This window comes from Rhyacophila brunnea, unplaced genomic scaffold (genome assembly GCF_057557595.1).
Source record: "Rhyacophila brunnea isolate RB1 unplaced genomic scaffold, BYU_Rbru_1.0 scaffold_5, whole genome shotgun sequence".
NCBI classification, from domain to species: domain Eukaryota; kingdom Metazoa; phylum Arthropoda; class Insecta; order Trichoptera; family Rhyacophilidae; genus Rhyacophila; species Rhyacophila brunnea.
The window spans coordinates 28,424,213-28,436,608 of record NW_028233170.1 but is presented as its reverse complement, the minus strand read 5'-3'; the positions used below and the strand labels follow the sequence as shown (position 1 = coordinate 28,436,608).

General features: G+C 34.4%; 1 protein-coding gene across 1 annotated transcript in view; it reads left to right on the top strand.

Moving 5' to 3' along the window:
- LOC147066252 (T-box protein H15-like) overlaps positions 1 to 12,396 on the top strand; it is a 155,060-nt gene that overhangs the window by 110,336 nt on the left and 32,328 nt on the right. The window contains exon 5 of the mRNA XM_085955742.1: positions 6,748 to 6,986. Within this exon, the coding sequence (XP_085811868.1) occupies positions 6,748 to 6,986 (239 nt within the window). The remainder of the gene's footprint in view (positions 1 to 6,747; positions 6,987 to 12,396) is intronic.

Below are 12,396 nucleotides of genomic sequence, written 5' to 3'. Positions count from 1 at the left end.
AATTCCATACGAAGTGGCTGATTTTTTTCATTCGTTAGAATATATTACTTTAAAGTCCCATTTAAAATACATAAACTCAGCGAGCATAAAAAAATATAACAATATTCCAAACAATAAAATATGAAATTCCTCGAGCGTATCCGCAAAACTATGGAAAATAATATGGTGGTCGCCTATAAACAGCCGGAAATCTGTAGAATTTATCACGTAATTTCAACATCTTAGCTCGTTGATCGGTACTATCTGCGCAAGCGCGAACGACTACTAACTTGTGCTTAATAAAAGTGCTGAAGGGGGAGAGGGTGGAAAATTTCCGAGTGCTAAGGCTCGAGCTGGGGAGGGGGGAGTAAGAAAATACTATCACGCGACGTCTTTTGGAAAATTTATACACGAGCGGATTTTTACGAGGTCTTCGAGGTACAGTACTTGCAGAATAATGACATTCACGATTATAAATCATAGATATACTACGTAATCAAATTGAAGTGTTTCTATATGGAATATTTCATTTCATAACACACAAAAATTAATTACTATATACACAGAAATGTTATCAACCAGGTGGTAACCGCATGGTATTTCAGGGAGTTCGATAAAGAAAGCAGATACCTATGTACTGTATGCTTAATGAGCTCTTGAGTGAATGCAAGCAATAATTGGGAAGTATATAATATGTGAAAAATCATTCCATGCCGTCATTATATTTGAAACCATATAATATGTACTACGTACCTACTTGTGTGAATCTGCAGTCAGTAATCTTTTGTAAATCGAGACTAGAAAGACGGACTGTGGATCACAATCTGTAAGAAAGTTGCACGTTCTGACAAAGTCATGTATGCGGAGACCAACGAAGTCATTGATTTTTAATAATTATTGTTTAATTTATACGTGCATTTTATGCTGTGAGATAAAAGCCTAATAATATGTCTGTAATTCAATTTGTTCAACATTGGTACTGTCATTTTACTGAAGTGTGGTTTAAAAATCAATTTGGGTAGTATTCACATTAAAATCTGATATCAATTTTGAAGGCTGTATTTAGGCAGCGGGAATTTAAAAAGGCTGCTCACATCGGACTTAGATCGGATAATTACGGCTTAGGTAGTTGGGTACATTTCTTATTATTCGAATGGCTGAGACTTGTATTTTTTAATAAAATCATTAAACCTACCCAGTTAAAATTACACTGGATAATTTGTATCCCGTGGTTTTCAGGAAGGTAACACAGTTTCACGACCATGCCATTATTATAACGCACGGTGTCAACCAATATCTTGTACTATACCGTATCATTATTTCATGGCTACACAGGTCTTTACCGGTGAACAGTGGAGCTATAAATCCCCCCGCTCATTTTAGTATATACCTATAGCCTACAACTATGCTTTTGAGCTCTGCTTTCTTCATTTACACTACATACAACACTGTGAAAACGGAAATTATGCTGATTGTAGAATAATGACATTTATTACGTGCGAAATGAAAAGGAAGATAAATTTAAAAAATAAAAATAACATTCGTCCAGAATGATCATTTTATTGTACCTGTACAAGTGTTTTGTAAAATTTATTATGTACCTATCCATAATATTTTATAATATTATAATTGTTCATTACATAAAAGTTTTCCGGTGCTTAATTAAAAACTTTAGGTATATATTATAATTCACAAATCCGTGAGTGTGTGTTGCGTTAATCAGTGTGCGTAATGCGATGTGTTGATAAATCCTCCGGGCACATTTTACCGCGTGTCACATAAAAAAGCCTATCAAATTTATAAGCGGCACCCACGCCACTGCACGGGCGACGCCTAATTAACGCATGCCCACCTCACTTTCGCCTATTTTTGGCCACTCAGTGACGTGGCCCTTAATAACGCTATGTTTCTATGGCAGTAATTTATATTATACAAAAGTTTATACATTCACTTGAGTTACAACTAAACATTACGTACAACAGCTCAATATTAAAGGGCACAAGTTAGCAGAATAAACTCAAGATATTAGCACAAATTGTACACCCCGTGCAATATAGGTAGGTTTTTTTTTTAAGTACTGACAGTTCTGTGTGGCAATTTTGACGCTTATACGTGACACCACATAAGCATAATATGACCACATTGCTGCAAAGACTTGTCATTCAAGGAAATATCAATGGTAAGCGTAGCAGAAGACGGCGCCGCATTTCGTGGCTTAAGAACCTCCGTGATTGGTACGAATGCAGATCCACTGAACTGTTCCGGGTAGCACACGACAAATCAAAGATCGCCTTGATAGTGGCCGACCTCCGCTAGGGGATGGCACAAAGAGACGAAGCCGTAAAGACATGAATGCGAATTTGTAATATTTATCCGTATTGCAATGTCCGTGTTATTTTCCGGTACAATATTCACCCTTTACTAAAGAATGCAATTTCTATATAGATATCTATTAACACGGTTGTCTCATCCTTTATGTTTAGGTACTGAGTCCACTAGCTAGTTAATAATTATATGATTCTACCCCTACTTAGCAAGCCATTTGATGTTATTACTATTATGGGGCATTCGATCTGTTGATTTAACGGCATTTCATATTCGATCAAATGGACCCTTCATAGGGTTAAGCTTATAGTAACACGATTTTTATGAGGATGCTAGCCATTTGTCCAATCTATTATTTAGTCATCGTTCTGCTTTAAACACACCTTGAACACAATGTATTATCTTTACCAATCGTGGAAACCACCAACCAACTACACAACCATTTTCACCATTCTCTGATTTGTGACGACTTCACATAACCTGTTAGCTGGTACCACATTTTGGCACTTCGCAGTACATTTAATTGGGTCCATTACATTGGGCGAGAGCTCTTCTACCTATCTTCTGATCTTCAACTGTAACAGTTACCACGGACTCCTCCAAGACCTCCTCTATTGTCGTTTCTGTTGTTGACAAAATTGATAACCATATTTATCTAGATTAAACGACGTTTCCCATAAACTATTAATTTGCACAAGTTTTTGATTTCCACACAGTGCCCAAACAAAAAAAAACAAAAAATCACAAAAATAAAGACTTTTTTTATTTAAAGCCCTATTTGCAAAATTATAGATATCAATGAGTCTTCAAAAAGCTTTCGTGTATCTAGCAACTCTGTGACATCACAACTATCGTGGATTTTTTCATATCTGTCTATTATTAGTTATTACCTTACAATAAATGTTTGCAGTGCACACCCAGAGTAATTAACGTACTTACATAATATTATTCTACATGTAACTAGAGGAAGAAATGATTGATAACCACTTTATAGAATCAAAAACATGAATATTATGTTGGCTTACGGTTAGTAAAACATTCCGATTTGCGTTTAATATGAATAATTACCATTATTTATTGTAAAGTTACGATTTTGTAAATATGATGCATGTATGTACCTACGCCACTGGAGATCGTTAACAACCTACCACCTGAAGTGGACTAATGAGAAGTAATATTTCATACATTACGCACAAAGTCGACGCGGGGAAAATCTAAATACTGATATTTTGATAGGCCAAACTTTACACCTACATTGTGAAATGAAATACGATGACGTTACATTTTCAGTCCGCGCTCATAGCATAATGTACATAGCTAATGGTTTGCTAACAGTGGCGTGCACAAAATACAACATCTTAGGTGCGATGCACACTGAAGTTCGACTCGACATCAACATAATCATAAATCAGAATTTTAAAGAATATGAGGATTGGCGGGGTTCATCCATCAATTAATTAGACGTAAGTATATCGATGCGCAAGTGCACACAGTGAAGTATCGGAACTGATACTGATCCCGAATAGTTGTATACACATGTGTATTTCAATATTGTTTCGTTAACTGGCCGTGGAGTTGTAGCGCGTTTATATACATGGATGCTCGAGGCACTGATTGACTTTGAGACTCCTTGCGATAAATAAATAAAAATCATACTACCAACGTACATAGCAAAAATATCAATATACTCGTATCTCTTTCCTAGAATCACAATATGCTGTAGCTAAAAATAATTATTATTGAAGATGACAATCGTTTATGTCAGTCTGGCGGATGAATTGTGCATGGCAAGGTGCATGGCAAGGTGCATGCTGCGTTGAACTTATTACGTTGCCTGTGTCAACAGATGTTTTTTTTTCAAGCAGTAATGTTGTATCAATGCTGTGTGTGACAGTACATTAAGTTATATGTGTTTTGTTAATGCCAATAAATCACATAGATAATATCGATATGTTGCAATTGAGACGAGTTTGTATGAGCTCCTTCGTTTGTAGAAAAAATAGTGAATAACTGTACAAAATCTGTAGTAGTAAGAATTCTGTTCTGTCAAAAAAAAATACATATTTAGCAGGGAGCTCAGAAATTATGGGAACTGAAATACTTAACAGGTAAGGGGAAGCAGGCAACCGATCTCGAGTAAGGAAGAATCGGGATAAATTTAAACACGTGTCTCGGTTTATGCTTTGACGCTCATTTAAAATTGATGTAGGTATTACACCCACTATTGCACGTCTATAATGGGTGCGTCAAACTTTACTGGATTGGTATATATCCTATTGGAATTATATTTATTATCTCTTATGTTTTTTTTTTTTTTTTGACCATATCCGATCCTAATAGGATCATATGGGCCTCCACAGAATAGAGGTTTATATTAACAGATTTTGTTTTTTACGAGAAATGTATGTCAGCCACTTGCTCAACCTATTAGGCCTATACCCTGACTCACACACAAACTGGAAAACAATATGTGTACTTGCCAGACACACTTACAATGTGGAAATTTATATTTTTGTTTTGAATTTAATTGTGTCTTTACATTGAAATCTCGTATTTGTCTAAGGAAAAGAAAGCCTATGTGCATAATATATCGACTGAGGATTGTTTATAAACGAAAAATAGTAAGTTAAGTGCATACCTAACGTGACCATTTATTTTTCCCCCCAAACCGGGACACCTGAAAAAGGTAGGTACCTACTCATCCGTTTTAACAGCCTCACACTTTCATACAATACAACTGACAAGATAGTAATGTTCTCATTTCCCCCATATTTTTTTCGTAGTACATATCATTATTTTATTTATTAATGACAACTACACACATGAATGAATACATGAAAATTTATCAGGTGTTATATTTTTCCAAAGAAAAAATTTCTTACGTAGGTATATCTGGTGTCGAGTACTGGATTCTACCGCCAAGATTTTGATTTTGCGCGTTTTTTTAAAATATCTACTGCGAGTTTCTCTCTTTTCGAAAACGGGACATTTTGGCGTCCCGAAGCTATGTTCGGGGACACCGGGACACGCTACCTGAAAACGGGACGTCTGGTCACATTATGCATACCTAACCTAAAAAGCACATTTTTTACTAACTGCTACTAGGTAATTGATATAAACACGCGTGCAAGTTGTTTAAAAAATAAATCTAATTTTTCTCATTGTACATAATTGTTGCGATCCCTTTTTAGTAAACCCCCGAGGGCATGGCACTGTTAACACAGAATATTTACTAATTTGCTTAAAACATGACGCGGTTTCTCGTGCCTCTCGGCCATCAGTAACGGCGGCCCTTCGCGTGCCGCCCCTGGTAACGACGTGCGCCATTCTTTACGCACAATCACACTTTTCGTTTTCCGTTGATGGATCGCGAGATAAATGTTTATAGATGTCAATCCTGTTTTTGAACCCAATTAGGAGAATGCGCATGTTACATGTTAAAATATGACGGTTTACATATAATTAAAAGGGTTGAATTATTATTTTTTTATATACACCTCGGCACGCCATATCACGAGAATGACCATGGACATTTTAATATAATACAAGAATGACCGTGTACTTTATGAAAATTAATATTCGGCTTCTGTGTAAACCCGCTACCTTAAATGGAGAACTAACCTAACTAGCAAAGTGCTAATTGGTAATAAGAGCGTTTCAAAAGTTATTTAAAATAAATATAATTTTATTTCAACGAATGTTTTACACTTTATACCTATTTAACATTGGCAGTTTTCGGTACGCGGAGACCCCTTTGCATTTTTTCCTTATTATGTAACAAATATACAAGTTTCTCGTTTCCAGGATTCTCTTTGGGGACATGTTGAATGATTATTTTGAAACCCATAACTAAATTTACATACACCACCTATTGTAGAAAATAATATAAAATAGTCGTTACTTATTGAGCAATGTCGAAAGTACGCATATGCTGGCTTTCACATTAAAACTCATCTCGCCTGCAACGTGTCGAATAGGTCGATGTGACGCCATAGTTATTCACAAAACACACGTTGCAAAATGGAGCTCCGCAGATTGGTCAAATACGACTGTATAGTTTGAAAAAAAAATCTACTGTTGCAATCGTCAAGTTCCATGCTTCTAGGGCTGCGAGTCGAAGACGTTAGGACGCATATGAACACCTACAAATTGGTCATTCCTATACCGGCTCGCCGATCGCCGCATCGAAATATCTATACGTTTTGAAGGTTACGTGCAACTGTCGCTAGGTAGATGTGCGCGGTCTTAATATCCAACAACGGATTGACGATCTTGGAAGGTTTGATTTATAGCTATGCGGCAGACGACGCAAGTTTAGATGTGAGAGCCAGCTATCACCCAACATTTTAATTAAAAGATCATTTGTGTATTAATAGATTAAATGCTGGAAATAATGCTTTATTCAAAAATCTAACACTTGTGTATTTTCTTCCGATTCAACAGATAGTGCTGAATTCAATGCATCGTTACCAGCCTCGCATCCACTTGGTAAAATGGCGAGAGCATGCCGCAGGACCCATCACAGACTTGGAAGCTGAACAATACCGAACATACGTATTCCCGGAGACTGTCTTCACAGCAGTCACCGCTTATCAGAACCAGCTCATCACCAAACTGAAGATCGACAGCAATCCATTTGCGAAAGGATTCAGAGACTCTTCGAGATTGACAGATTTTGACCGGTTAGTTTCACAATCATTTTATTTTATTTATTTATTACTTTTTGCGTCACCTTTTTACGTACTTACCCATACCAAAGATAATGAATTAAATTAATATGTATATTTGATATCTAATAAATCTGAAATGAATTTTTCCATTTACCATGAGATAGATATTAAAAATATTTTCTAATTTCCTGAAAAATCACCATTTCTATTTATTTATGGATGTTAGATTTTTCATGTGTGTTATGTTATGACACATAATTTTGAAAAAGAATCGGCCTTCACGCATACGTGTTCAGTAATAATCAATCATAATTTAAATCTTGATAATTCTCGATATTATTGGTGGAAATTGGCCGAATCAGTCTCTAAATATTAGTTAATAAAATACTGTTAAATCTGTTTTATCATTAACAACGAAACAATATTTTCCTCAAACTGCGACATTTCATTCAATTCACTTCAAAGAACTGTAGATCCAGGCCCCTAAATGAATTTTATTTTCTATCGGTGATGAGTAGGGTATTCACGTTTCAAGTTTGAGTCACTTATATACAACTCTTTACAAAATTCACCTACACAATTATTACTTAGTCAACTTTTTAGCTACATAATCATTTACTCTGTAACGCTGACATAAATCTAAATTTCGGTGGTTATATACCTCCACATTGAGGTCTAATTTATCTTTGAACGGGCTCTGGTGGTCAACTTCAAAAAGTTAGTAAAATATATCTACATATTTTTTTTATTATTTTGTGCAATTTTCTTATAGGTATAATAATTTATTAATGCTAATTTCAGACTCTATATTAAAAATATAGGAAGTGAACTTAATCTATGTTCATGAATGGCATTATGTAGGTACCTATGTAAATGAATAATTTAAATTGTGACACTCAGGAAAAAACTTTTCTTCTTTTAATTTGTCTCTTTTAATCTGTGGTAAATTTAGACCCATCTAATTTAACCTCACATAAAAAACTAGTTAATATTGGAATTCTTCGGTAGATATATTATTTCCACGTGTCTCTAAAATGCTCTTATTTTCATGCCATTTCTGTTTATTTATTTTTTATTTTACTTAAATTAAAACCATGGAAACCAGATCATGCAATCACCTCGTAAAATATAACAGTTATGTACAGTAAGGTATTAAGTTTATCACTACACGAAGAAGCATATAAAATAATGAGACAACAAAGTATTAATAATATCCATTATATTTTGTTGGCGTGTCATAATACCAGAAAGAGGCGGTCATTGTTTTTGAATTTGCATAATTTTGAGTATTTGAGGCGATTTCGTCGGCTGCCAACCTGTTCTTCTTTTGGTTTACTCATTATAAGGTATTTATTTTTACTTCACTTTTGTCTTACACAATGATGTGCACACGTAAATGTAGGCAAAGTAGTGTTATTACGATTATCATGTCAGCTGGCAAATGCAAGCTAAAAAGATGTCGTTTCGACAATTTCGCAAATTGTGATAACTATACCTTTTTAAGTTATTAGACAACTTTCGTTGTTTTGTGACATACGTTGGACAGCAGTGAAGGTTGGGGTAGATACGACATAAATAGTGCACAGTACACTTTTTAAGACACATTTATGTTAATTGAACTAAGAACACAAAATAAAAATGATCTTGGATGTTATTAAAAATTAAATTAAATCCATAACATCTAAAATTGTGTATAATTTATTGGCATACTTATAGATATTTAATACATATAATAATACTTTTTATCTATTATGTTTTGACTTAGGCAGAGTTTAATTCAATTTTAAAAACTAACCGTCACCATCTGTAATTTGTATTCTTATTTCAATAATAATAAAAAAAGTTTGACTGACAAAGTTTAGTGTGGGCTATTTATGTCGGACCTCCACACCATGCCTCTACCCTTCGCCACTAACATTTGGTATGAACGTATCTGGTCATATCGTAAATACGATTGAAGCTTACGATTTTTTTCTATGAGAATTTTTGTGACTTGCAACCGTTAAAATAATGAAAACGGAAACGCCTCCGAAATCTACATTTTACACTTTACAGGTCAGCAATTTAATAAGTGTCCGGAAATTTATATGTATGCATTTCACCGTATCACAGTTCACTGTGAGATGTCATGTCAGAAATAAATGGCCTTATAGTATTAAGATCGAAGCATTGAAAATGTGATTTTAAACTGACGAAAAATTGAAGTGTCAACTTGCGACTAAATGACATTGACAGATTTGTATTCTACAGTTTGTCTTGTATTTACTGTGTAATTACTTATTAATTTGTGTATAAATACTAAAGGTATCGTAATATTTAGGTGTTTGCCATATTTTGTCCATACAAATATTATAAACCTACGATGTTTTTTATTTGCTTAAAATTTGAACCGCACAAATAATAAATTACAAGGCATGCTTATTGCGTTCATAATTAGCTGTACGAGTATTCGTGTCGACGACGGAATGTGTGAAAATGATCCCCAGAGAGAGATAGAGAGAAGCTGTAACAAAACGAGACAGATAATAATTTCAGCGTTTATCAACTTATGGCCGCCAAACACGAAAGCTTTCAATTTTATTTCCAAACAAGCTAGGTCAGCAGTCAACACCTGGGTAGGAGCGTGAGTTATTATAATAAAATATTTTACAATGATTGTCATCATAATATTATAATACACGCGGTAAGGTAGTAGTTTTTATAAAATTCTTACTAAATTAATTTGTACATCTTATAGAAAAATTAATTATAACCATATGTATCTTCCTACTAATGTTATGTAAGGGTTTAAAAAATGTAATTGACACTCTTTTGATAAGTTTAGTACGTATCTAGTTTCGTAGTGAAGATAAAATATCTGATTTTTAATACTATGGTATCTTCGGTAATGTTACATTATTATAGTGCTACGCAGCGTCTACGGCCTACGCCATTATGCAACGTATAGAGTTTAGCTGCACTTCGTAGTAGAGAGTGTATGATTAAGACATACTTTGAATATTATTATGCCATGCTAAGTAAAATGACAGTGTTTTGTTTTTAGTAAATTTTTTTGAAACATTTTCTATTATAATAGGTAAAATTATTGGATTATTTTGATATAATCTTTAAATAAACAGTATTATCATCTATCGTTATTTTTATATTTAATATCTCGATAAGATATTGTAGCAGTTTTGTTAAATTTAGGTATTATTATTTTTGCACAAAATAATCATGTAAATAATATCAACTTTTACGATCTTAATATAATATTTTATTGAACTTTTTTATATTTATGTTGTTGTTACTCTTAGAAAAGTCAGATATCAGTTATATAAAATATTATATAATTACTACCTGCTATCAATTAAGGATACTTGATAATGTTATTTTTATGATCGTTTAATTTAATATGTATTGTTAACAAGCTTGTAATAAATTCTAATATCTGTCTGTTGTATATTCATATGCAAAGCACTAAAATGTCTGAAGAAAAAAATCAGGTCACCAAAAACAATTCCCATGGAATAGGTATATCGTATGCAACTTACACACATTATTAAAACAGGATAATTTGGAACTTATACATCCATAGCTTATTTTTTTATCATGTGATAGTGAAAAAAATCAAACACACAATAATTTTAATAAATATATTTTGATTCTGGAAAAAATCCCTAAAGTTAAAAGTAATCTATTGGACTTTCCTGATTAATGCAGTCGTAGAGGTATGTGTCGGTTGGTACCTGGTGGTCGCGGGCCGCGGTATTGAGTGTTATTGTGTCGATTGATGCCGCCCTGTAATCTGGGCACATTAAGCGGACATGTGAGGCACACCGACCTCCTCCTCCGGCCCTGCCTTGCGATCCTACCTCCGCCCCTCCTCCGCCTCTTTATTCCTTCGCCGCAGAAATCAGCGTACCTGTTTGATTGCACTCTTGTATTACAATACATTCGCAATTTTGATGTTAATATTGATGGATTTCTCAAAATTAAGATGGCTGAAATACAAATTGCGTTTTGTTATAGGTACGTACGTACTGATATCGATGACCGATTGTATCACAATAACAATCAACCTTTCTATTATATATACTTAATGCATGTGTTATTAAGTTAACCTAAAACCTGTGTAGATTGTGATTTCTTCTTTTTATAACATATTCGTTATCGGACGTCGACGATTTTCTCCCTGTTCGTCGCTATTTTTTTTTACTATTAAAGCAAATTTGTGATGTATGTTTATCTCACTTATCTGTCGACTCGCCTTGCCAGGCCCTTCCTGAGTCCGGGCCCCCAGGCTAGAGCCCTGTCAGCCCCCCTTGTTGGGTCCATGGTCAGAAATGTCAGGACTATAAAATTATAGTCTACCTGATACCTACCCACGCAGACTTTATAGTTGAGACAATCATTAACTATAACTACCGATGCTACGTGCTGCGGACTACGTATAGCTACTTCTTGTGTAAGCAGCTAAATTAAATTATGTCAATTTTATATTTTCACGGGAGAGGTGTGGTGTTTTCAACTTGTAGGTATAGGCAGTGACGTCCCGTGGGGGTAGGCAGATTGAGCGTCGCTTGGGGGTGGCAGTTACTCGAAGGGCGGCAAATCGAAGAGAATCATTAAGTATATATAGAAATATCTTCCTAAACTTAGTAATAACGAAAATATCTTTCCATTAAAAATTCAGTTTACTGGTTGGAAACAAAATGTATTAATTAACATAAGAGGTTTAACGCAACGCTCAATCTGCCTACCCCCACGGGACGTCACTGGGTATAGGTGATATGATAATATATATTAAATTATTGGCATACTTATGTATATTAGGTACTGTTCGGTTAAAGCGGATACAGCGGAAAACGCATTTTGAAAATAGCCGATAAACTAGATTATTTGTTAGTTTGGGTTAGTTTAGGTTAGGTTAGGTTGGGCTAGGTTAGGTTAGGTTAGGTTTGGTTAGGTTAACCTAACAAATAATCTAGTTTATCGGCTATTTTCAAAATGCGTTTTCCGCTGTATCCGCTTTAACCGAACAGTACCGTATATTATATAAAGTCTAAGGATATATTATTATACTATATAGGTAGACAGACACTGATTTTTGTACCATATCAAATAAATTTAATTAACTCTCAACAAGTTATATTTTTTATTAAGGATTTCAATTAGCCACCGATATATAATTTTCATCGTAACTTGTATATTATTAATCCAGATTAAAATAACATTAATAATAATATGCGAGTACCGCTACAAGCAAAACCTGTAGATAGGTAGGTTCCGATGCGGCATCATCATACTTTTTCATTAGCAGGCCATGAGACTAAACGTGCCTTTAGGCGTCTCGTAAAAAACATCGCGCCGACTACCAGGCGGAAAATATCACATGCATTTTTTTTCTACGCAGTTTTTTTATATAAAGCAACGTCCACAG